Source organism: Acomys russatus, chromosome 22 (assembly GCF_903995435.1).
Source record: "Acomys russatus chromosome 22, mAcoRus1.1, whole genome shotgun sequence".
In the NCBI taxonomy this organism is placed as follows: domain Eukaryota; kingdom Metazoa; phylum Chordata; class Mammalia; order Rodentia; family Muridae; genus Acomys; species Acomys russatus.
Window position 1 is genome coordinate 24,366,655 of NC_067158.1, and position 23,636 is coordinate 24,390,290.

Genomic DNA, 23,636 nt, shown 5'->3' on the forward strand with positions numbered 1-23,636 from the left:
CTTATTTTAAAATATTTCCTTTTTATTTTATGTGCATTGGTGTTTTGTTGCATGCATGTCTGTGTGAGGATGTCAGATCCCCTGGAGCTAGTGTTACAGACACCTGGGAGCTGCCATGTGGTTGCTGGGAATTGAGCCTGGGCCCTCTTCCAGAGCTCACCACTCCAAATAAGAGTCTTTTCTATCAAATACTGTAAAACTGGTTTTTTGTTTTGTTTGTTTGTTTGTTTGTTTTTAGATTTTTGAGACAGGGTTTCTCTGTGTGGCCTTGGCTGTCATGGACTTGCTTTATAGACCAGTCTGGCCTCTGCCTCCCTGAGTGCTGGGATTACAGGCTTGTAAAACTTGTGTTTAAGACAAAGGATTAAAATAATAATAATATTAATTATATTAATATTAATATCATTATTTGTTTGCTTTCTGAGACAGGGTTTCTCTGTTACAGAGAGCCCTAGCTGTCCTGGACTCTCTTTGTAGACCAGGCTGGCCTCAAACTCACAGAGATCTGCCTGTCTCTGCCTCCTGAGTGCTGGGATTAGAGGCGTGTGCCATGATGCCTGGCCGATTAAAATTATTTTATCTCCCCACCTTGTAAGACTTTCATGCAAATGTTTTAATCCTCCCCTCTATTCTAGCACTGTGCCGGCCTGGAGCGGTGAGGGGTTAGTAGGACGGCTAAGGAGACTCCATGTTGTGCCTGCATCTACTTTTCCTTCGCCCTTCATTTCCTAACACCAAGTCTTTCAGACTAGCTGAGTAAGACTGTAAGGTCGGACTCCAGCCAACAGACAGGCAAAAGACACAGTTACCACCTGAGTCAGGTGCACTCCTGCTTCTGTGTGTCCTCTTGGCTGAGAGTAAAGTTTGAGGCAGACACAGCTGGCCCCTGCCGCGCGCCTACCTCCAGGTTCCTGCTCTGCCCGAGCTCTGGCTTTGACTTCCTTGGATGATGAACACTGATGTGCAAGTGTAGGCACAGTAAATCTTTTCCTCGCCATTTTGCTTTTGGTTAAGGTGTTTTATCACAACAGAAACCCTAATTAAGACAAAATTTAGGGGCTGGAGAGATGGCTCAGAGGTTAAGAGCACTGACTGCTCTTCCAAAGGTCCTGAGTTCAATTCCCAGCAACCACATGGTGGCTCACAACCATCTATAATGTGATCTGATGTGCACTGTATACATAATAAATAAACAAATTAAAAAAAAAAAACACAAAAATTAGTACCAGGTATGTGGGAGTCCTGACCCTGTGTTTTAGGGAGGAATATGGAAGGATATTGGAACTTTAGGCTAGAAAAGCCACTGAATGTTCAAAGTCTGGTGAGCTGTTGTGAGAACTTGGCTGATTAGAGGATAAAGCTGACAGCTATGCAGAGGGAGGAGGCCTGGCTCCTCAAGGTTTAACGGGATGGCTAAGGAAATGCCACTTTGTACCTGCCATCTACTTTAGTAGCTGTTGGCCTCTGACCTAAATTCCTGAAAACCCTGACTCCTTACCCACTGCACAGTACTGCGTGGACATTGTGCAGTGATTAACCACTTGCTCTGGCTTCTGTAAACCAGCTTATCACTGTGGGCAGGGGAATGAGGCAGATCCTCACATAGCTGTAAAGTCTGCGGTAGTGGAGTAATTGTGCTGTTTACCTTTAAAAACCTTTCCTCCACCATTCGGTCTGGCTTAGAGACTACAGCCCTGCTAGCTGTTATAATAAATCTTGCTAATTATAATCTGTATTGAGTCTGTGGCCTTTTCTGAGTGGCCCAAGTGAGCTCCTGGGAAGACCCGGATTCAGGGCCAGGAGTCCAGAACAGGTCCTAAGCAGGAGCGTGTCCAAAGTGGGCCTGAAGGCCCAGACCACGGCTGTCACAGATCAAAGAGGCACGAGCCGGGGTCAGGCTCTGGATGGGGGCAATTACCCCACTCCACTGAAACCTTCCTTCAGGGAGCCTGGATATGGAAGACATGCTCTCCTCCAGACACACCCAGGACCAGACACTTGCCTTCTGAAATGTTAAACCCAGCATCCCTCCTGCCTGACTGTGCCCATGTTACTGACCACCTGTAGTATGGATGACCCCCTTGGGAAAGCACGTGTGACCCTACTCACAGATGAAAGCAGGTATGTACAAGATGGGGTCTGCAGGCTGTGGTGACAGTCACTGAGGTAATCTGGGCCCAATCTCTGCCTCAAGAGACATCAGCAGAGCTGGTAGCCTCGACCCAGGCAGTAAGATGAGCAAATACCAGAGCTGCCAACACCTATACTGCTATCTTAACCCTCTAAGATAATCTGTCTGGCTTCTTCCCAGCATACATCTCAGAGATACTTGCACTTTGTGGCTTTCCTGTTCCTGCTCCTCTCCTGGTGTCTCCTGGACCAATCCCCTACTTTCTCCTCTAACTCCTCCTCCCCTGGCTGGCAGGAAGCCCAGCTCTGTTCTCTCCCCTGCTCAGGGATAGGCTGTGAGCTGCTTTGTTGGCATATCAGGGGACAATTGGGGAACAGTGTTTACCCAACATTGAGACAGGAGACTCTCAGAACAAGGATTGCAACCAGATATGGGGGGGGGGTGCAGAAATCAGCATTTGAATTACACAATAAGCTTATGCCTACAGACAGGTACTTTCTAAACCACCTAGATAAAAGAGTTAGACAAATTCCTGCCACTGTACCATCTGTGCCCAAGTGAGCCCACGAGGCGACAATCAGCACCTGCAGGTGTCCGGGACAGGGGGCGTGGCCCCAGCAAACACTGGGAATTGGACTTTACTGAAGTTATCCCCACAGGCTTGACTACCAATTTTGCTAGGTTTTTATGGATACTTTTCCAAGAAACAGCAAATGTAGTTACCAAAAAGTTACTAATAGAGATCATTCCCTGATCCTGCTTTCCCTCCTCTCTGGGGTCTGAGAATGGTCTGGTCTTCACGGCCAGAGTGTCTCAACAAGTAGCTGAAATTCTAGGAATGCACTGGAAATTACACTGTACCTACAGGCCCCAAAGGTAGAAAGAGCTAACAGGACTATTAAAGAAACACTGATTAGATTCCAGACAGCAACTGTCCAGGGCTGCTCCCTGCTGTTCTCTTTAGGATCCGGGGCTCCCCTACTACACAAGCTAACACTGTTTGAAACAATGTCTGGCCACCACCTCCACTTACTCCTGCAAAGGGAAGACCATAGAGATGCCTAATTACTCTTCCTCAAGTCTTTGCGGTTACTGCAGCCAATGACCTGAGATATCCAAAGTCATCTATTACCCTACAACCTGCCTGGCCTTTGACTGAACCAGCACACAAGTTCCAAGCCAGGAACGTGGTGTGGGTCTGCATCAAAACCCAACATCAAAACCCTGGGACCTTCCTAGAAGGGGCTGTACCCAGTGCTTCCTGACAACACCCATGGCTGTCAAGGTAGTGGCAACCATGGCTTGGATCCACCGCTCCCTTCTAACAGCAGACATGACTGGCCAGGAGGAAGGTAACAAATGTAGAATGATGTGAGAGCCCCATGCTTTCTCACAGTGGGGTTCACCTGTACCCCAGATGCAGACTGACACTAATGTTGAGGATCTTGACAGGTTATTTCATGCTTAGCCTGATAAAAATGTAAATGTTTGGGATGGGGAATTGTACCATTCATCCATGGTCAATTAATAGGAAAATACTAGGTACTCTTCAGAATGTTGCCCCCCAGCCTGTGTTTAAATTTGCTCTATGTGGCCTCAATTGTTATCAATTCCCACACATGTCATATGGGGACTGATCAATTCCACTATGTAAAATGATGCTAATGAACATAAAAACAGAACAAGTAACTCCTTCTGCATTATGTGCAGTGGATGGGCCAGCCCACTGTCATCAGCAAAAAGAAGATCACACTGTTGTGACCCAAACCGTGAGGCTGAGTTTATCCAAGATGAGAATTCTGGGCATCTAGACCCACATATCCTTTCTGAGGGGAAAGCCTCCCCTGAGATGTATGTGCAGGACACGGAGACCTCTAAGTCACGGCCTGGAATGCGGTAAGTACACAGTCCTGGCTTAAGGGCCAGACCCTGGGCTTCCAGGTTGATGTCAATGATCATCCACTAGAATGAGCTGTGGAATTCATCTCAAAAGACGCCAAGTAGCCTACAGGCTCAGGGAAAAGCTGCCTGGCAACAGAAGACAAGGATGTGTCCCTCCCAGTCTTCCCTCCTTACACCACTCCACCCATGGTAATAAATCATCTCTCTACCCCAACCAAGGAGTCCGGTCCAGTGGTTCTCAACCTTGTTAATGCTGTGACCCTTTAATATAGTTCCTCATATTGTTGTGACCCCCATATTATTCCATAACTACAATTTTGCTACTGTTATGAATGATAATGTAAATAACTGTCTTTTCTGATGGTCTTTGTCTTTTGTTTTCTTTTTCTAAGACAGAGTCTCTCTGTGTAGCCTTGGCTGTCCTGGAACTCTCTTTTTAGACCAGGCTGGCCTCGAACTCACAGTGATCTGCCTGCCTCTGCCTCCTGAGTGCTGGGATTAAAGGCGTGCGCCACCACGTGCAGGAAGATACTGTTTCTTAATAAACCTGCCTGGAATAAGACATAGCTTGTTGCAGGCTGTGTTTATGTTTGTGGTCAGTATTGCCAGAGGCCATACTGATGTCTGTGATAGATGCTGCCACTGCAGGCAGTGTTAATGTCCATGATCCGTGCAGGTGCCAGAGGCCACTTTGATTCTGTGGTCATTGCTGCCACCAGAAGCCATATGCTGATGTCTGTGATTGGTGCTGCCTCCACAGGCCATGTTCCCTGTTGTCGCTGGAGGATTTGTTGATGTTCATGTTGCTACCACAGGCTGTGTTGATGTCTATGGCCTGTGATGCCACTGGGGACCATGGTAATGTCTATGATTGATGTTGTTGCTGGAAGCCACGTTGCTGTACATGATCCATGTGTCTGCCAGCTGCTATGAACAGGAGGCTTCTTTTGCAGTGGTATCATGGCTGCAGACTCATAACTGAGAATGGGAGACACTGAAGGCTTCTGTGACAATCTCTCCCCCACCAACAGAGCAGAAAAGAAACAGCCCAGGCAGGAAGCTATTGAAGTGAGACCTTAAAAACTCCGATAAAAGCCGGGCGTGGTGGCGCACACCTTTAATCCCAGCACTCGGGAGGCAGAGGCAGGCGGATCGCTGTGAGTTCGAGGCCAGCCTGGTCTACAAAGAGAGTCCAGGACAGTCAAGGCTATACAGAGAAACCCTGTCTCAGAAAAAAAGAAACTCTGATAAAGATAGTGAAGTGTAGCTGCTCACAGTTGATGCCCTCTGGGAGTGGGTGTCTCAGTTAAGGGGCTAGCCTCTGGGAGTCTGACCATGCTCTAATGCGTATAATGGGTAACACAACCTGGACTTGTGGGTTTGTGTGTTTTTGTTTTCTGGGGAAGGTGCAAAGATAGAAGGGTAGACCTGGGAGGAATGGGAAGAGGGTGTGGAAACACTGTACAAAGTTCCCAAATAATTAATAGAAATATTATGTTGGGAGATTTAAAAAAACAAAACAAAACAAAAAACGTAACTTGTGCAAGATCTCCTGACTGCAGCTTTCCTATCTTCTTCATCTTTTCATCTCTGGGTCCCCACCTCAGGGAAGAATGGCCTGCTGGTCCAGGGCAGTTCTGGAAGTAAGTTCTTCCTGGTACCATCTGTTTGGTTTGTTTTAGTAAGACTGGATCTGGCTACCCAGCCCTAACTAGCCTGAAAACAGCCATGCAGGCCAGGCTAGCCTTGACTCTGCAGCCATCGTCACACCTCTGCCTCCTGAGTGCTAAAATACAAGCATTCCATGCCATCATATTTGGCCCAAGTAATTCTTCATAAAATGGTTGAAATGCTTGCCCTGCATTCAGTAAGCTGCTGTAAAACCTTAACAGAATCACACATTAAAAGGGTTTAGGGAAACCCACAAGGTGCTGATGGGACCTAAGGTATTGTCTTAGTTAGTGTTCTGTTGCTAAGAGACACCATGACCACAGCAACTCTTATAAAAGAAAGTATGCAACTGCAATTTGCTTACAGTCTAGAGGTTTAGTCCATTATCGTCATGGCAAGAGCCTGGTGGCATGCAGCCAGACATGATGCTGGGAAGTAGCTGAGACTTATACATCTGGGTCCACAGGCAGCAGGAAGACAGAGACACTAGGCTTCGCTTGGGCTTTTAGAACCTCAAAACCCACCCCCAGGGACACACTTCCTTCAACCTAGTCCAATAGGGCCACCTGCTCATTGTTCTCAAGCAGTACCACTCCCTGACCACAGAGAATTAAAGTTAAGTGGGGCCGTTTTTATTCAAACCACCACAGGTATTATAACCACAGTATTCAGAGCGCTGACAAAAGAGCCAGACATAGTGGCACTTGCCTGTACGCCAGCACTTGAGAGGCTCTAGGTCAGTCAGCCTAGGCCACACAGCGAGACCCTGTCACAGACAAAAAAGCATATATGTCTGATATGGAAGATGAGAAAATGTTTTTCTGGAAAGAGATTTTAGAACTATGAAAAGAACAGAGCCTGGCCAAGCTCGCTAACAGGTTAACTGTTGGGGGATGGTCTAATGTATTCTGACGCTAATTACTGCTTGCTGTCTCTGTGACCCACCTTTTGATTAATAAAAAGCCATCCCACCAGAGCAGGGCTAAGGAGATAGGTGTGGCTGGAGTTCCTGGGCTTAGAGAGACAGAGGAACCCTGGGAAGAAGGAGAAGAGGAGAGAGGATAAGAGGGCCTCCGTGGGTTAGATGGTGTGGATGGGGATTTGGCCCAGAGGAAGAACATGAACAAGTATTTGGGATGATGGGTGGGAGATAGCTTGATACAAGGTATTAGAAGCAGATGGCATGGGATTGAGGCAGGGATCCCATACTGCCCCACTATGGGAAATAGAGGATTAACATCTGCCCTGGCCCAGGTTAACTAAGGCTATTTTAAAATATAACAAGTGTCTGTGTCCTGATTGATTGCTAGCTGGGCATTCTAATAATAGAGATAAAATTAAAAACAACAGTTAACTAGTAGAAATGATTTAGTATTGAGAAGGCTACTGACCACTCCCTCATGTCATCTTCTGAAAATCTGAAGTGTTATTTTATTTTATTTTATTGGTAAAACAAAACCATCCTATCCCCTCAGCTGTGCTGGTGACTTGGAGGCTCAATATAGCAGCAACTGTTGCCTGTGGAGTTGTCAAGATTATATCCCAGAAAATCACCACCAGAAATAGTCATTTGCTACTTAAAAATGGCATCTAGGAGCCAGCAAGCTCATAAGGTAAAGACATGTGCTGCTAAGCCTGAAGACCTGAGTTCTATTCCTGGAATCCACACGATATGAAAGCCCTAACTCCTGTAAGTAGTCTTTGGCTTCCACAGGTACATCGCATATATACAGGCTTACAACACACACAAAATAAATAAAGCGTGATAAAATTTTTATTTGTAAGTTGGAGCAATTGCTCCACAGTTAAGAAGTCTGGCTCTGGGATGCAGAGATGGCTCAGTAGATAAGAGCACTGTCTGCTCCTGCAGAGGTTCTGAGTTCAATTCCCAGAAAACACATGGTGGCTCACAACCACCTATAATGGGATCTGATAGCCTCTTCTAGCCTGCAGGTGTACATACAGATAGAGTACTCATACATAAAATAAATAACACCTTAAAAAAAAAAAAAGTGCTGGCTCCTCTTCCAGAGGACCCATGTTAAATTTTCAACATCTACATGGCAGCTCACAACTATCTGTAACTCCAGTCACAGGCCATCTGACACTCTCATCTGGTCTCCAGAGCACTGCATACACATGGTGTGCATACATACATACATTCCGGCAAAATGCTCATACACATAAAAATAATAAAAATTAGATGGGTCAGGGAGACAGCCCAGTGGGTAAAAGAGCTTGTCAAGGAAGCCTGTCAATCCCGCTTTGGAGGCCAGAACCCATATAAAAGCTGTTCATGGTATTGACTGTCTGTAATCCTTGCACACTTATAGTGAAATGAGAATAAAAAAACAGGAGAATCCTCCAGAAGCTTATAGACAAGCTGGCATGGAATACACATCACAGAGGCAAACAATAGGCGAGACTCTGCCTCAAACAAGGTGAAAGGTAGAGACTGATACCCATGGCTATCCTCAGATCTCCACACATGAGCTGTGGCAAGTGCACACTCACACACATCATACACACACAAATAAAAACATTTTCTAAAGGAGCCCTGAAAGGAAACTTATCACCTTGGGGGCCAGAGGGCTTCCTAAAATCACAGAGTTTGAAGTTTACCTAAACTTTCTAAATCCCTAGAGGTGAGGCCAAAGAATTCAGCTTTTGTCCCCCAAAGGGAAGAGGTTATTGAGAAATGGTCTCATACTGTACCCAAGCCAGCCTAAAACCTGTGACACAGTTCAGGCTAGCCTTAACTTTCAGCAATCCCCTGGCCTCAGCCTCCTAAGCCATAGTACTATAGGTACAAGCCACCATGCCAGACCTGAATTCATGTGTGTGTGGTCTGTATGTAGGAGGATGGGAATGTATGTGCCTGGGGCTGCAGAGATGGCTCAGTGGTTAAGAGCACTACCTGCTCTTCCAGAGGTCCTGAGTTCAATTCCCAGCACCCACATGGTGGCTCACAACCTTCTACAATGTGATATGATGCCCTCTTCTGGCCTGCAGGTATACATGCAGACAGAGCACTGTATACATAATAATAAATAAATCTTAAAACAAACAGAAAAATCCCAAAATATTAAAAGAGAGAGAGAGAAAGAGAGAGAGAGAGAGAGAGAGAATGTATGTGCCTGTGTGAACGCACACAGAAGCCAGAGCAGGACCCTGGTTCCTTCCATCACGCTCTACCCTTACTGCCTTGAGAAGTTCCATGTTGCAGTTAGGTGCGCTAACCAGTGAGCTCTTAGGACTTACCTATTTCTGCCACCAAATGCTGAGGTTACAGGGACATGCTGCCATGCATGGCTTTTGATGTGGGTGCTCAGGTCTTCATTCTTGCACTATTACCCATGGAGCCACCTCCCCAGCCCCAAGAATTTATCATTTTATTTATTTATTTATTTATTTTTTGTTTTTCCAGACAAGGTCTCTCTGTGTAGCCTTGACTGTCCTGGAGTCACTTTGTAGACCAGGCTGGCCTTGAACTCATAGTGATCCATCTGCCTCTGCCTCCCGAGTGCTGGGATTACAGGCGTGCGCTACCACGCCCGCCTGAATTTATCATTTTTAAAGTTTCACAGTAATTAATGGTCACAATTTGGAAAATGTCTTTCATTTGCAACGACAGTATAGGTAGGGACTGGAGATAAGGAATGCTGCCAATTCAAGGCTCTGCTGGGCCTGCTGCCACTCACAAAACACTTGAGTGCCAACTCAGTGAACACTACTTCCTACGAGATGAAACACTGGCATCTTACCTGAAAACTCAGGAGTCCTGCAGCCATCCCTGCAGCCAAGTGAGGGATGGCTACCTAACTGAGAGCTCAGACTGCACAAGCCATTCCACATCAGTGTGTCTTGCCAGTCTAGGCACAGGACTCTGCAAGGTACCCAACCCCATCCTTTTAAAAACTATTGTGTAAAAGTTACAGTGCACACCTTCTAATACCAACTATTATAGAGAATGGGGTAGAAAATGACACGTTTGAGGCCAGCCTAGGCAACTTAGTGAGACTCTGATACAAAGTAAAATTTAAAAGGACTAGACTATAGCTCAGTGACAAAGCTTCTGCAGAATGCATGGCCCCTTGGGTTCAATCCTCAGTGCCATAGAGAAATGGCGGCGATAGAGGGAGGAGAAGGAGGAAAGGGAAGGAGGGGACAGATATCCTTAACATTGCATTTTATTGGAGGAAAATGGTCAAAACCCAAAATACTAGAGAAAACTATGGTGGAAGAAAGTTCAATCCATACCAGTGGCCATGAATACCAGCTACAGAGACTGTTTGGAACATGGCAGAACATCAGTTGTTTTCCAAATCCCAGAAAGCCTCAATCCTCACTCTTTTCTGCCAAGGCTACTGGGGCCAATCACTGGTCCTTTGATGAACTAGGTCTTTCTTTTGTTAAATTTTGGGTGCAGTGTTGTGGGGTTTTAGTAAGTATGTCTGAGTGCAGAACGTGACATGGATGTTCCGCTATTGGAACAGAGGGTAGACGTGGATGTCAGGTGTCCTGCTCTATCACCCTCCACCCTGGTCCCTTGAGGCAGGGTATCTCGGTGGACACGGTCCTAGGGTAAAGGCAGCAATCTCCAGCAATCCTGTGTCTGCCCTCCCACAGTGGTGGAGTTACAAGTCCACATGACACATCCAGCTTTGCAGTCATGGGCTGGAGACCTGAACTCAGATCCTCATGCTTGCACATCAGATGAGCCATGTTCCTGGTCCTAAAATTACATCTTTACATCAAATGTCTCCTGAATCAGAGGGTCATCTGGGCCACAGGAAGCACAGGTGGAAAAGGTGCTTCATTGTGCAAGACACATGGTGCAGGAAGAGCGTGTTGCTCCATCCCTACTATCACAAACTAGTGTGCAGCATTCTGAGCGTGAATGATAATGAATCAATTTAATGACAACAGTCTGGTTCCTGGTGAGAACAAATCCATATCACAAAAGCCAACACACCACCCCCCAAACCCTAAAACAATAGCCAAGATGGCTGGTGGCAACGTCAGTGCAAGAAGTGATTTCACAGCAAGTGCTTTCTGCTCAGAGTGCATGGGGAGACCAGCTTGACAGGAGAGCAAAGGTGTGACTCCCACATCGGTCCAAAAGCCACCACCGACACAAGCCCCAAGAAAGCAAATGTGATTTGTTCAAACGTGTCAACAAGGGGGCAGCTGAGAAAGTGACAGCGGTCTGAGGTGAGAGCAGGGCCCTCACACTCTGTCCTACCTCCCAGTGACTAGCCAGCCTGGGTGGGATCTCCAAGCCCAGCTCCTCAAGTTTCCGCTCCCTGTGCTTCTCGTACTGCCGGTACCCTGCGTACCCTCCACCCGTGGCCAGCAGGATGGGCACAGGGCGCAGCAGGAACAAGGATCGGATAGGAGCAGTATGGACTTTTCTGGCACCTGTAACAAACAAACAAAAAACAAGGAGATTCTGAGCATGGGAGAAAAGCAAAAATGAGTCATATAATCACAGTACCACAAGAGAGCCAGAAAGAAGTCCTCAGTGAAGGTGACTGGACTGGAGAGGCACTGGGTACACCTCCTAAGACCCTTCTCAAAGTCATGTCACTTAGTAGAGGACAGGCATCTTGGCTATGAAACTAGTCAGGACTGAAAACAAAAACTCTAAACTAGGCTGGGCTTCATTATGCAGGCCTGTGAGTGCAGCTACTCCTGAGGCCAGCCCTGGGCAGCTCAGGGAGACCCTATCTCAAAATAAAAAGTCAGAAGTCACCTAGTGATCTAGCTCAGTGAGCGAGAATTTGCCTAACATGTGAAAGCCTATGATCCATCCTTAGCACCAGCAAAAAAAAATTTAAATGTAAGGTATGGCAGCCCCCATCTTTTTTTTTTCTCCCAAGATTTGTTTATTATAGCCAGTTGTGGTGGCACACATCTTTAATCCTAACACTCGGATTGTGGAGGAATATCTTGAGTGGATGTAACAACTGTCAATAAAGCACTGTTTATTCAATAAGCTGGGCAGAAGGACAGGAAGTAGAAGGTGGGACTTCCTGTAGAGGGGGCGGAGCCAAGTTTGACAGTTGAGAGGGAAAAGCCAGTTGACAGTTGACTGTTGACTGGGAAGGAGAGAGAAGTCACCGAGGATTTTAGTGGCAAGTGCTTGGGATATATGTATGTTATAAGGTTTAGAGTAGTTTATGTTAGTTTACGAGTAGATTTTTATCAGTTTAGATTCTGCCCGGCATAGTGCTGGCAGCTTTAAAGTACGTTTCAGTCTCCCTGTGTCAGTTCTTGGCTTCTTAGGCCGAACCAATACAATTTACTGTAACACTCGGGAGGCAGAGGCAGGCAGATCGCTGTGAATTTGAGGCCGCCTGGTCTACAAAGTGAGTCCAAGATGGCCAAGGCCACACAGGGAAACCCTGTCTAGAAACAAAAGCAACAATAACAAAAGATGTATTGTTTATAGTGTTCGGTCTGCACGTACACCTGCACACCATAAGAGGGCACCAGATCTCACTATAGATGGTTGTGAGCCACCATGTGGTTGCTGGGAATTAAACTCAGGACCTCTGGAAGAGCAGTCAGTACTCTTAACCCCTGAGCCATCTCTCCAGCTTTGGTAGGCCCCATCTTTAATGTCAGCTCTTGGGAGGCAGAGGGAGGTAGATCTCTGGGAATTCAAGGCCAGCCTACATATAGCAGAGCTACACAAGTAGACTTTGTCGTACAAAAAGTCAAAATCAAAATCATAAGCCAGGCATCATGGCGTATGCCTTTAATCCCAGCACTTGAGAGGCAGAGGCAGGCAGATCACTGTGAGTTCAAGGCTAGGATGGTCAACAAAGCCAAGTCTAGGACAGCCAAGGCTACACAAAGAAACCCTGTCTTGGGCTGGAGAGATGGCTCAGAGGTTAAGAGCACTGGCTGGTCTTCCGTAGGTCCTGAGTTCAATTCCCAGCAACCACATGGTGGCTCACAACCATCTATAATGAGATCTGGTGCCCTCTTCTGGTGTGCAGGTGTACATACAGGCAAAACACTGTATACATAATAAATAAATACTAAAAAAAAAAAAAAAAGAAACCCTGTCTTGGGGGGAAAAAGTCATAAATAACTGAAGGAGAGAGCGGGAGAGGAAAAAAAAAATGTCAAAGTGATTTAGAAACTAAGCAAGGTTGGCGCAGCTGTCTACCAACACGCTAGACGGCTACCAGCTCTCACCATGAGCACCTCTCTCAGAAGTTACACTAGGTTATTTACAATTCTGCCCTTTACAAGTCAGGCGGGGGCACTGACATTCTAAAATGCACGCTTATAAACTCCTGACAATTCAGTAACAAAACAAAAGACAGGCATCTTGGGCTGGGGACAGCTCTCAGTAGCTGTCATATATGAGGCCTTGGACTCAATTCCCAGTACCACATACACAGACAGACAGACAACAACCAAGTGAAAAATACATAAAAGAGCTAGAGAGATGGTTCAGTGACTAAAGGGCACTGGCTGCTCTTAAAGACGACCCAGGTTCAGTTCCAGCATGCACACGGTGGCTCAAACCTCCCGGTAAGTCCAATTCCAGAGAATCCCATGACCTCTTCTAGCCTCGAAGGAGAGGCCACATCGTGCACATACATATATGCAGGCCAAGATGTATTCACATGATGACTCCAAGTCATAGAACCTGGAAAGGTGAGGCAGGAGGGTGCCTATAAATTCAAGGTTAGTCTAGGCTACATAGTAAGACCCTGTCACAACAAAACAAACAGACTTAATATTTGGTCAGAGAAGACAAACAAGTGGCCAAAAAACACATGAAAGGATGTGCAACATTTGTTATGGGTTGAATTGAGACTCCCCAGTCTAAACCAAAATCCTAATCTCAGAGCCTACTGGAAGACAGGGTGCTTATAGAGGTTACTGAGTAAAAGTGGGTGTCAAGGTAGCTCCGAATCCAATAGGACTGGTCACCTTTTTTTTCTTTTTTTAATTTATTGATTATGTATACAATGTTCTGCCTGAATGTTGCCTGCCTGCCAGAAGAGGGCACCAGATCTCATTATAGATGATCATGAAGCTGGGTGTGGTGGTGCACACCTGTAAATGCAGCACTTGGGAGGGAGAGGCAGGTGGATCACTGTGAATACCAGACCAGCTGGGTCTACAAAGCAAGTCTAGGACAGCCGAGGCTCCACAGAGAAGCCCTGTCTCAAAAAACAAAAGCATGGGGGAAAAAAAGATGGTTATGAGGCACCATGTAATAGCTGGGAATTGAGCTCAGGACCTCTGGAAGAGCAGACAGTACTCTTAACCTCTGAGCCATCTCTCCAGTTCAGGACTAGTAACCTTATAAACATTACACACTTTAACCACACACATACACACTGGGAGAACAGCACATAAGATGAAGGTGGACATCAGTGACCCACATTACACACTTTAACCACACACATACACACTGGGAGAACAGCACATAAGATGAAGGTGGACATCAGTGACCCACCTATATGCAAGAAAAGCCAGAGCTGCCATTGAAAGCTGGCCAAGAGGCCCACAGTGGATGTTCCTTCACAGCTCTCAAGGAAGTATAAAACAAAACCAGTTAGATATACCTCACACCCATCAATATGGCTATATATGCACCTTTAATCCCAGTACTGAGGGGGAACAGAAGCAGGTGAATCTCTGTGAATTCAAGGCCAGCCTGGTATACCTACAGAGTTCCAGGACAGCCACGGCTACATAGAGAAACCTTGTTTAAAAGAAAAGGGGGGGGGGGGGGGGAAAGCCAGGCATGGTACTACATGCTCTTAATCCCAGCACTTTAGGAGGCAGAGACAGGCAGATCTCTGAGTTCAAGGTCAGCCTGGTCTACAAAGTGAATTCAGGTCAGCCAGTGTTACACAGAGAAATCCTGTCTCAAAAAACCACACTCAAAATCCAACCAACCAACCAGCCAACCAACAAAACAAAAAATCCCCAGAAAAAGAGAGATTAAATCTGAAGGATATTATGCTAAGTAACGACAGACACAGACACAGACACACACACACACACACACACACAGACACACACACACACACACACACAGCTCCACGATCTTACTGATATGCGGAATCTAGAAAGGAAACAGGTAACAGGGCTAGAATAGCCAATAGTAGGGGGCTGGAGACATGGCTCCGCAGTTAAGAGCACCATCTGTTCTTCCAGAGGTCCTAAGATCAATTGCCAACACCCACAGGCTGGGTTACAACCATCTAAATGAGGATCTGATGTCCTCTTCTGGCATGTAGGTGTACATGCAGATAGAGCACTCATAAACATATTAATTAATTAATTAATTAATTAATTAATTAATTTTTAAAAAGGATAGCCCACTGGTACAGCATGTGTAAGGGTTTGATCTCCAGCACTGCAAAATAACTGTCTTTAGAGGTGGTTAGAATAAGAGTGCAAATGTGAAAACCAAAGGACGTTCTGAAGGACAATGTCAGAAGGCCTAATGTATAGCATGAAGATTAGTAACAATATTACGTATTAATAATTTGCCAAAGAGAACAGATTTTGAGTACTCTTACCAATAACAATGTGAAAAGTAGTTACATGAGATGTTAACTTCAGTAGTTTGTATTATATCAATCACTTCACTATGTATCTCAAGATAAAGAGAACCAGCACTCCACCCTCTGGCCAAGCTGGTAGTTCACTCCTATAGCCCCAGCACCCAGGAGGGTGCAGACAGGGAATTACTGTTCAAGGACAACCAGGGCTCCATAGCAAGACTCTATCTCAAGAAATAACCAAAAACACCATGTTATTTCCTTAAATATATATATGCTGGGGTTGATCTAGAGCTATTATGTGTTTAAGTGTTGGTTGCTTTCCCCCAGGATCCCTATGGGCAGATTCTCATGTATCCAGAATGACATTGTGTGAACCTTCCTCCCAAACTGCCCCTGATTGGGTAATAAAAGTTGCTGGCAGCCTATAGTTGGGCAGAGAGAGAAGTGGAAGCTGGGACTGCCTAGGAGAAAGAAGGAACTCTGGGAGGAAGAAAGGGAGACAGAAGAGCAGATGGATGCGACTTCCAGGCTGGAAGGTACAGCTGGCCACGTGCCTGGACAGGGCTGGGTAGCTGCGTTAACTTAGATGAGCTAGTTGAGAGTCTGTCCAGCTAAGCCCTAAGGTCTTGGTGTCTTTATATTTATGGATGAAGGGCCACCAGGGACCTACACAAACTCCAGGGTTCCAAAAGGATATATACACTGAAAATAATCAAAGCAAGCCAAAATCCCTCAAGAGCTGAGTCATCAACAGCAAAGCAGAGCTCTCTGCCCCTGACTTGATTGGAGGAGGCGGCCCACAGCACCTCATTTCTGAGGTTGGTTTTAATTATTTGGTTCTGCTTACTTTGAGACAGAGTCTCATGGAGCCCAGGCTAGCCTCAAGCTCAGTGTGTAACTAAGACTGGCCTGATGCTCCTGCCTCTGATTTTCAGAGCTGGGATTATGTGTGTTGTCACCACAGCCAGGTTAATTTTTTGTTGTTGTTGTTTTTGTTTTTCTGTGGTACTAAAGACTGGGTCTTGCTCATGCTTGACAAGAGCTGTACCAATGAGCTACAATCTTAGCACTGGGTTTTTTTGTTGTTGTTTGATTGGTTGGTTTGTTTGGTTTAGTTTTTTCGAGACAGGGTTTCTCTGTGTAGCCCTGGCTATCCTAGACTCACTTTGTAGACCAGGCTGGCCTTGAACTCACATCTATCCCCATGCCTCTGCCTCCTGAGTACTGGGACTAAAGGCGTGCACCACCACGGCCGGCTGAACTCTTCTATTTTTGGTTGTGAACCTAACCTTTAACAGCTGAGGCATCTCTCCAGCCCAGCACTGGTTCTTTTTAAAAATGCATTTATTTAACCTGTGTGTGCATGTGCATGCATGAATGCATTTGTATAGGCACTGTGGATTCTCAGAATCAAACCGGTAGCATCTTTACCCACCAAGCCATCTCACTAGCTTTTGAGTTTTTTTTTTTCAACAAAAAAATATGGATGTCATAAATCTTGTCCACTGTCTAATCATCCCGAATGAACAGGCTACTTGATGGACTGTCTGTTGCGACAGCCTATCTTGCCATGCACAGGCAACTTGGGGAAGGAAGAACAGAAGGGAAACGTGACATGCTCCAATCATGTTTGAGATTTCATTTTAGGGGCTCATCCAGGATTTCTTCTGCAGAATACCGACTCATCAGAAATCAGGCTAAATCCTGTCAGGATAAGGTGTGTCCACTTAATCCTGTCTGCTAAGCAGCTGCAACCCTTCCCCCGCCCTTCAACAGGGCTGGTAACTTTGTTTCCTTCTGTCTTACTAGGAAGCGAGTGTGTGCCCTAGAAAACCAGTTAAACTTTTGCTGACTCGAAGTGAAGAACGGGGACTAACACTATACTAACCTAGGATCTGGCTCCACAGCAGGGCTGCCTCTCTCTGCACACTGACTCCAGTACCTGAAGGAAGGACATGTTTAGGGAAATAGTTACTATGGGAGAAAGATAATCCTTTGGGGTTTTCTTTCTTTCTTTCTTCTTTTTTTTTTAAAGATTTATTTATTTATTTAATGTATATGAGTGCTCATCTGAACGTAGACCTGCATGCCAGAAGAGGGCATCAGATCCCAGTATATAGATGGCTGTGAGCCACCATGTGGTTTCTGGGAATTGAACTCAGGACCTCCAGAAGAACACACAGTGCTCTTACCCACTGAGTCATCTCTCCAACTAACCTTTGAATTTTTCAAAACATCTGAATCTCCTATCCTGTCTCTTCTGTCATCTTGAGACTGAGACAGGCCAACTGCTGTTTTAATAAACTGAATAACGGTTAAATTTCTTCTCTCCCTCTCTTTAGAAAAAAAGCTATCAGAAACCTCAAACTATTCAGAGCTACTTTGGTCCCCTGAGCTTAGACTACCGGATTCTTTCCCTGTTTCTTTATTTTGCTAATTGAGACCGACCAGCTGAGGTCACTGTACTGCTCCCTCCTACATCCATGCTACCTAACTAAAGTGGCTGTGTAAGGAAGATGGACTAAGCGTCCACATTTAATCTGTGAGATGTGTGTATCCCACAGGGACTTGTGCCTGTTAGGAGAGGAGCTTACCTCATCAGGGAGCTGGGACAACCTTGAACAAAAAGCATCCAAGTGGCTTCTCACCATCTTGGCTGATAGCCTCATCAAATAGAGCTTTGCTGAGGTTATAAAGAAGGCCAATGCCATGTGACTTCACTAGCATTTTGGCTACTGTAACCACAAGGCATAAACAAAACATGGCCGCATCGATGAGCTTCCTATTCCTATGAGCCTCTGGTTACCACTGTATCTCTCTTTTTATTAGACTAAAGAGGAAACACCAGGCATCCAAGATTTTTTTCCTTAATATTCTGCTTTGTTTTAATATTGAGCTTTTTTGTTTGTTTGTTTTTAGAGACAGGGTTTCTCTGTGTAGCCTTGGCTGTCCTAGACTCCCTTTGTAGACCAAGTTGGCTTTGAACTAACTCACAGCGATCCGCCTGCCTCTGCCTCCCGAGTGCTGGGATTAAAGGCGTGTGCCACCATGCCTGGTCTAATATTGAGCTTTTAAATTACAATAACAGGTTAACAAAAAGAAACAATGTAAGATGATCACTTTCTGAGTTCTTTTCCATTTTTTGTTCTACTATGTTCATCATCCTTTACAGTGACTTAAGCCCAATTTACATATGATGAATTATAAGACGTGTCCTTCTAACTCAGTGTTGGGTCACAAAGCGGGCCCCAAAGATAGTCACACAGCTGCCAACACCTTCCCTACAACACCTTCCCAAGCTTAGCTAGGCAACAGAAACCTAACCTTACATTTCTCAGAAACACAATCACTCAGGAACACTGTTCATCAAATAAGTGTAGTCTCCCTGGGGGGAATCACCCGGGTACCCTGTAACATTTAAGACAAGAAAAAAAAAATCTCCTGAGAGGGAGAGATCTGCCTTTAAGCCTTCAGGAACCTCTTGCTCTTCCAAGATGGACAGTTATTTAGGTCCCAGGAAAAGAAATAAAAACCCAAAAGCTCTGTGTCTCAGAATGCAGGTCATCCTAACCTTGACCTGCCCTCCAGGTAAGGTTAGGGGACTAGTTAGTATGCTCTCCGCCTCAGCCTATCTATCCTTCAGGTGAGGCCTGGAGGGACCAGCTCTCTCTCAGAATACAGTGCTTTCTAGCCTTGATCAGTCCTGTGGAGAGGGTCAGAAGGGAACTAAGATACACCCAGCGATGACGATACACGGAAAGTGGCAGGTGTGGGTGAACGCGACTCAGTCTCCCACACTGCGAGCCAGTCGTGGGTGTGGAGATCACACTGACCATCCTTCAGCTGCCTAGGTATTTCCATCTCTGGATGCTGGGCTGAGAGACTCAAGGAGAATTAAGTGAACTCCACCCATCTCTCTCAATCTTGTTTTCACTTTACAGATGGGAACAAAATCCTCCAAGACTCCTTCATATTCTCCGCTGGCTTGCCTCCTAGAGAGCTGTAGCAAGTCATAGACCCTCGGGTGCTGAGAAGAAAGCTTTAGTCTTCCTCAAACACTGCATGGCCTAAATACCCTCTAGGAAAAATAAAAAGGAGCTTCCAGGGCCACTCTTAATTAAAATGCCACCCTTCAATTAGAGGTGTTCTGTAAACAAGAGGAAAATCTCCCTAAAATTCTCTATGTCCAGGTTTTCTTTTACTTTCAGGATCATCCTGACCTTGCTAATTAGTACAGGACGGACCCACAGATCTTCGCTGTGGTAGACTTAGGTATGTCTAATCAAGGTTTATTTTACAGTGCTTACTGTCTGCTCAGGCTTTACCTAAATTTGAACATTAGTTAAAAATACCACACTGATGCAACTGACCCTTTGGGTGTTCACTAGCCATATTTGGAAGCATACACTGATCAGAAGAATTGAAAAGGAGGATACTTTCCCCCATGTTGTCCAAGATCAACTAAGTCCCAGGCAAGTGTGTGGCATCTCTCAAGATGTCCTGTAGTATAACTGTGAAAAATCACTTGCACTCTCTTTCAGGGAGGAGTGGACTGTAAGTAGTGTCCAGCCTACAAAGACAAGGGTCAACAAAGAGGAACAGCTTCCTCCACACTCTCAAATGCAGCAGTGGTCAAGCTAGGTCTTTGATTTACCCCGATACAGAGATAAACCAGCCAAGGACAGACTAGAGGAGCAGATCTTTAACTGGCATTGACTCAAAAATGAAAGGAAGAAATAAAAATAAAAATTAATTTTGGCCACCTACATGGTCTTCAATACCTAGCCTAAATGTATAGCCAGATTTAAAATAATCAGTAAAGCCAGGTTCTGTAATCCCAGCACTCAGGAGGCAGAAGCAGACAAATCACTGGGAGTTTGAGGCCAGCCTGGTCTACAAAGTGAGTCCAGGACAGCCAAGGATACACAGAGAAACCCTGTCTAAAAAAACAAAAACAAAAACCCATAAATAAATAAATGAATAAATAAAATAATCAATATGTTATGCTTATGTTATTTGGACAGCTATCTCTCATTACCATTTTGTTTCCGGATGTCACCAGCTGCTTCTAGAAGGGCACATCTCACAGCTGTGATATGATGTCCTGTGCCCTAGCCAGTCATGCTCCCTGCCAAATACCCAGTTGTCAAACTCATAGGTTTGAGTAATTATTCAAGATAGCAAAACAGGCTCAGTGGTACAAGCCTTTAATGTCAGCACTCAGGAGGCAGAGACAGGTGAATCCCTGCTTAAGACCATCCAAGGTCAGCCAGGGCAACACAGAGAAATCCTGTCTCAAAAACTAAAACAAAAGGTATCAGAACTATGTCCCTGGGACACTGCTGGAAACCCTATAAAAAGGTATTTCTCGGGGGAGGTGGGGCGTAGGGGGAGCTGGAGAGATGGCTCAGTGGATAAGAGCACTGTCTATTCTTCCAGAGGTCCTGAGTTCAATTCCCAGCAACCACGTGGTGGCTCATAACCATCTGTACTGGGATCTGATGCCCCCTTCTGGCAAGTGCACATGCAGATAGAGCGCTCATAAGTAAAATAAATAAAACCTTTAAAAAAAAAAAGTTATTTCTCTTTTAAAATGTCAGTTAGATGCTGATGTCTGGTTGTGACATCAACAAATGGAACCTAGATCTCACTCAAGGTTTGGCCCATATTGTCCACCTGCATAGGACATTACAGCTGGCACATAGATAGAGGCATTTCTTGCTGGTAAGGCACTGCCACAGCTTTCCGCAGGGTTCTGATAGAAAGGTTCCAGTACAGTCCCCAGCTACACGATTATGCCTCGCCTATTAAACAAAACTTGTGTTAATTATGACGTAGACAGACTTTCCTTATTAACCTTGTCTCTTAATGTCCCCCATGAGGTTACAGTAGAAGAAACCCAATGGCTGATGGCTGGTGAAAGGTTCATAGAACTCGTTGACACCTAATGCCAAAGCCTGCCAAATAACAAACCCATTCTCCGGATGGCTTTCTTGTCTGCTTTCCTTCTAAGGCAAAACTGCCCCAGCTGTTTTTCTAACTATGCTCAGTAGGAATTATGATACAACTACAGGTATCACTTTTTGTCTGTTTGTTTTGTTTTTTGAGACAGGGTTTCTCTGTGTAGCCTTTGGCTGTCCTGGACTCAATTTGTAGACCAGGCTGGCCTTGAACTCACAGTGATCCGCCTACCTCAGTCTCCCGAGTGCTGGCATTAAAGGTGTGCGCCACTGTGCCGGCTCAGGTGTCACTGTTTATGTTACTAATGCACATCACTGATATAACAACTCCAAAGATACACACCATCACCAAATGGCTCGTGTTCTAAATCTTTGACACTGATTGTCTTTTTTTTTAAATAAGATTTATTTCTTTATTATGTATACAGTGTTCTGCCTGCATGTGTGCCTGCATGCCAGAAGAGGGCACCAGGTCTGGCTGTCTTAGCATCCGCTTAGATGGATCCTCCTCTATCCTCTGACTGCTGCACCCCCATTGTCACCCCTTTGGCAGCTGAAGCAGTTAAGACTCTGTTCTGAGGACAGTCTTTCTCTGGACTTGCTGCACTGCAGGTGTTTCCGTACTACACCCTGCCCCCCACCAAACTCCTGTCTTCAACTGTTGATTCTGTCAATGGTGCTTGAAATTTGTTTTGCTTAAAATTCTTCCTTAATTTTTTTAACTGGCAGGGAAAAAAAATCAACACGAGCAAGACCTGTAGGTTGAATGAGCTGTAAGTGCCCCTACATGAGCACTGGGAACGGATCCTAGGTGCTCTGAAGAGCAGTGCATGCTCTTAACCACTGGGAATCTGTCCACTTTCCAAAGCCGGCTGGTAAGCAGAGATGGCCATCCCCCCTTGGATCGTGGCTGTCTGAGCACAGAGTCTGCTCCTCCTCTGCAGAATGAAATGAAGACTGCAGGTTCACTGCTGTCTTAGGGTTTTATTGCTGTGAAGAGGCACCAGGACCAAGACAACTCTTAGAAAGGACAACAGTTATTGGGGCTGGTGTACAATTCAGAGGGTCAGTCCATTACGATCTTGGCAGGAAGCAGGGCACTGTGCAGCCAGACTTGGCGCTGTAGGAGCTGAGAGGTCTATGTCGTGATCTGAAGGCAATCGGGAGGGGTCTGTCCCACACTGAGCAGAGCTTAACACAGGAAACCTAGAAGACCACCCCCACAGTGACACACTTCCTCCAGCAAGGCCACACCTCCTAACAGTGCCACTGCCTATGGGCCAAACATTCAAACACGTGCATCTATAGGGGCCCAAACCTATTCAAACCATTACATTCCACTCCCTGCCCCCCCCCCCCGTATGCTTGTAGCCATAACAATGCAAAATGCATTTAGTCCAGCTTCAAAAGTCCCCACAGTCTATCACAGTTTCAACAATGTTTTAAGGTCTCTTCTGAGACTCATTCATCTCTTAACTGTAATCCCCTATAAAATCAAAATTAAAAAAAAAACAAAAAACAAATAAACAAACAAAAAAAACCAGACCACATACTTCCAATATATCCTGGCACAGGATAAACATTACCATTCCAAAAAGTAGGGAAGGGAGCATGGTGAGGAGACACTAGACCAAAGAAAGACCAAAACCACCTGGGCAAACTCCAAACTCTCCATGTCTGATGTCAAAGTGCTCTTAAGATCTCCAACTCCTTCCAGCTTGTTTCAGCTTGTTGATTGCAACACAATTCTCTCTTCTCAGCAGGCATCCTATGACTCTGACCTCTCTAACACCTTGTGATCTCTAAGGCAATGCAGGCTTCACCTTCACAGCCTTGCATAATAGCCTCTGTGGACGTCCATGCAGAGACACCCTTGTTACACATCTGGCCTCAGCAACTTTCCTTAGTCACTGAGGGATCTTCCTTCCTTCCTTTCTTTCTTTCTTTCTTTCTTTCTTTCTTTCTTTCTTTCTTTCTTTCAAGATAGGGTTTCTCTGTGTAGCCTTGGCTGTCCTCGATTCATTCTGTAGACCAGGCTGGCCTTGAACTCAGATATCTGCCTGCCTCTACTTCCGAAGTGCTGGGATTAAAGACGTGCACCCCCACTCCCACCCTGACCCCCACCCTGACCAGAATTATATTTCTAATGGCCCATTATATTCCCCAGAGTAGAATGAGGTGATTGCTGAGAACAGTAGAAAGCCTACTACAAACGTGCTTGTGCTCACTAATGGGAATACTTCTGGTTGTTGCTAATTAGTAACTTCCTGCTGGAACAGGAGGGGAGAGCCTAAGCAGTTGTGATTTGAATAGGTTTGGACCCCATAGAATCATGTTGGCCCGTAGGGAGGTGTGGCCTTGTAAGGAGGTGTGGCTTTGTTGGAGTAGGTGTGGCCTTGTTGGAGGAAGTATGTCACTGTGGGG

General features: G+C 45.6%; 1 protein-coding gene across 1 annotated transcript in view; it reads right to left on the reverse strand.

Moving 5' to 3' along the window:
- Window positions 1–23,636, reverse strand: part of Pisd (phosphatidylserine decarboxylase) — a 47,611-nt gene that overhangs the window by 16,866 nt on the left and 7,109 nt on the right. Inside the window, exon 3 of the mRNA XM_051165300.1 lies at window positions 10,950–11,125. Within this exon, the coding sequence (XP_051021257.1) occupies window positions 10,950–11,125 (176 nt within the window). The remainder of the gene's footprint in view (window positions 1–10,949; window positions 11,126–23,636) is intronic.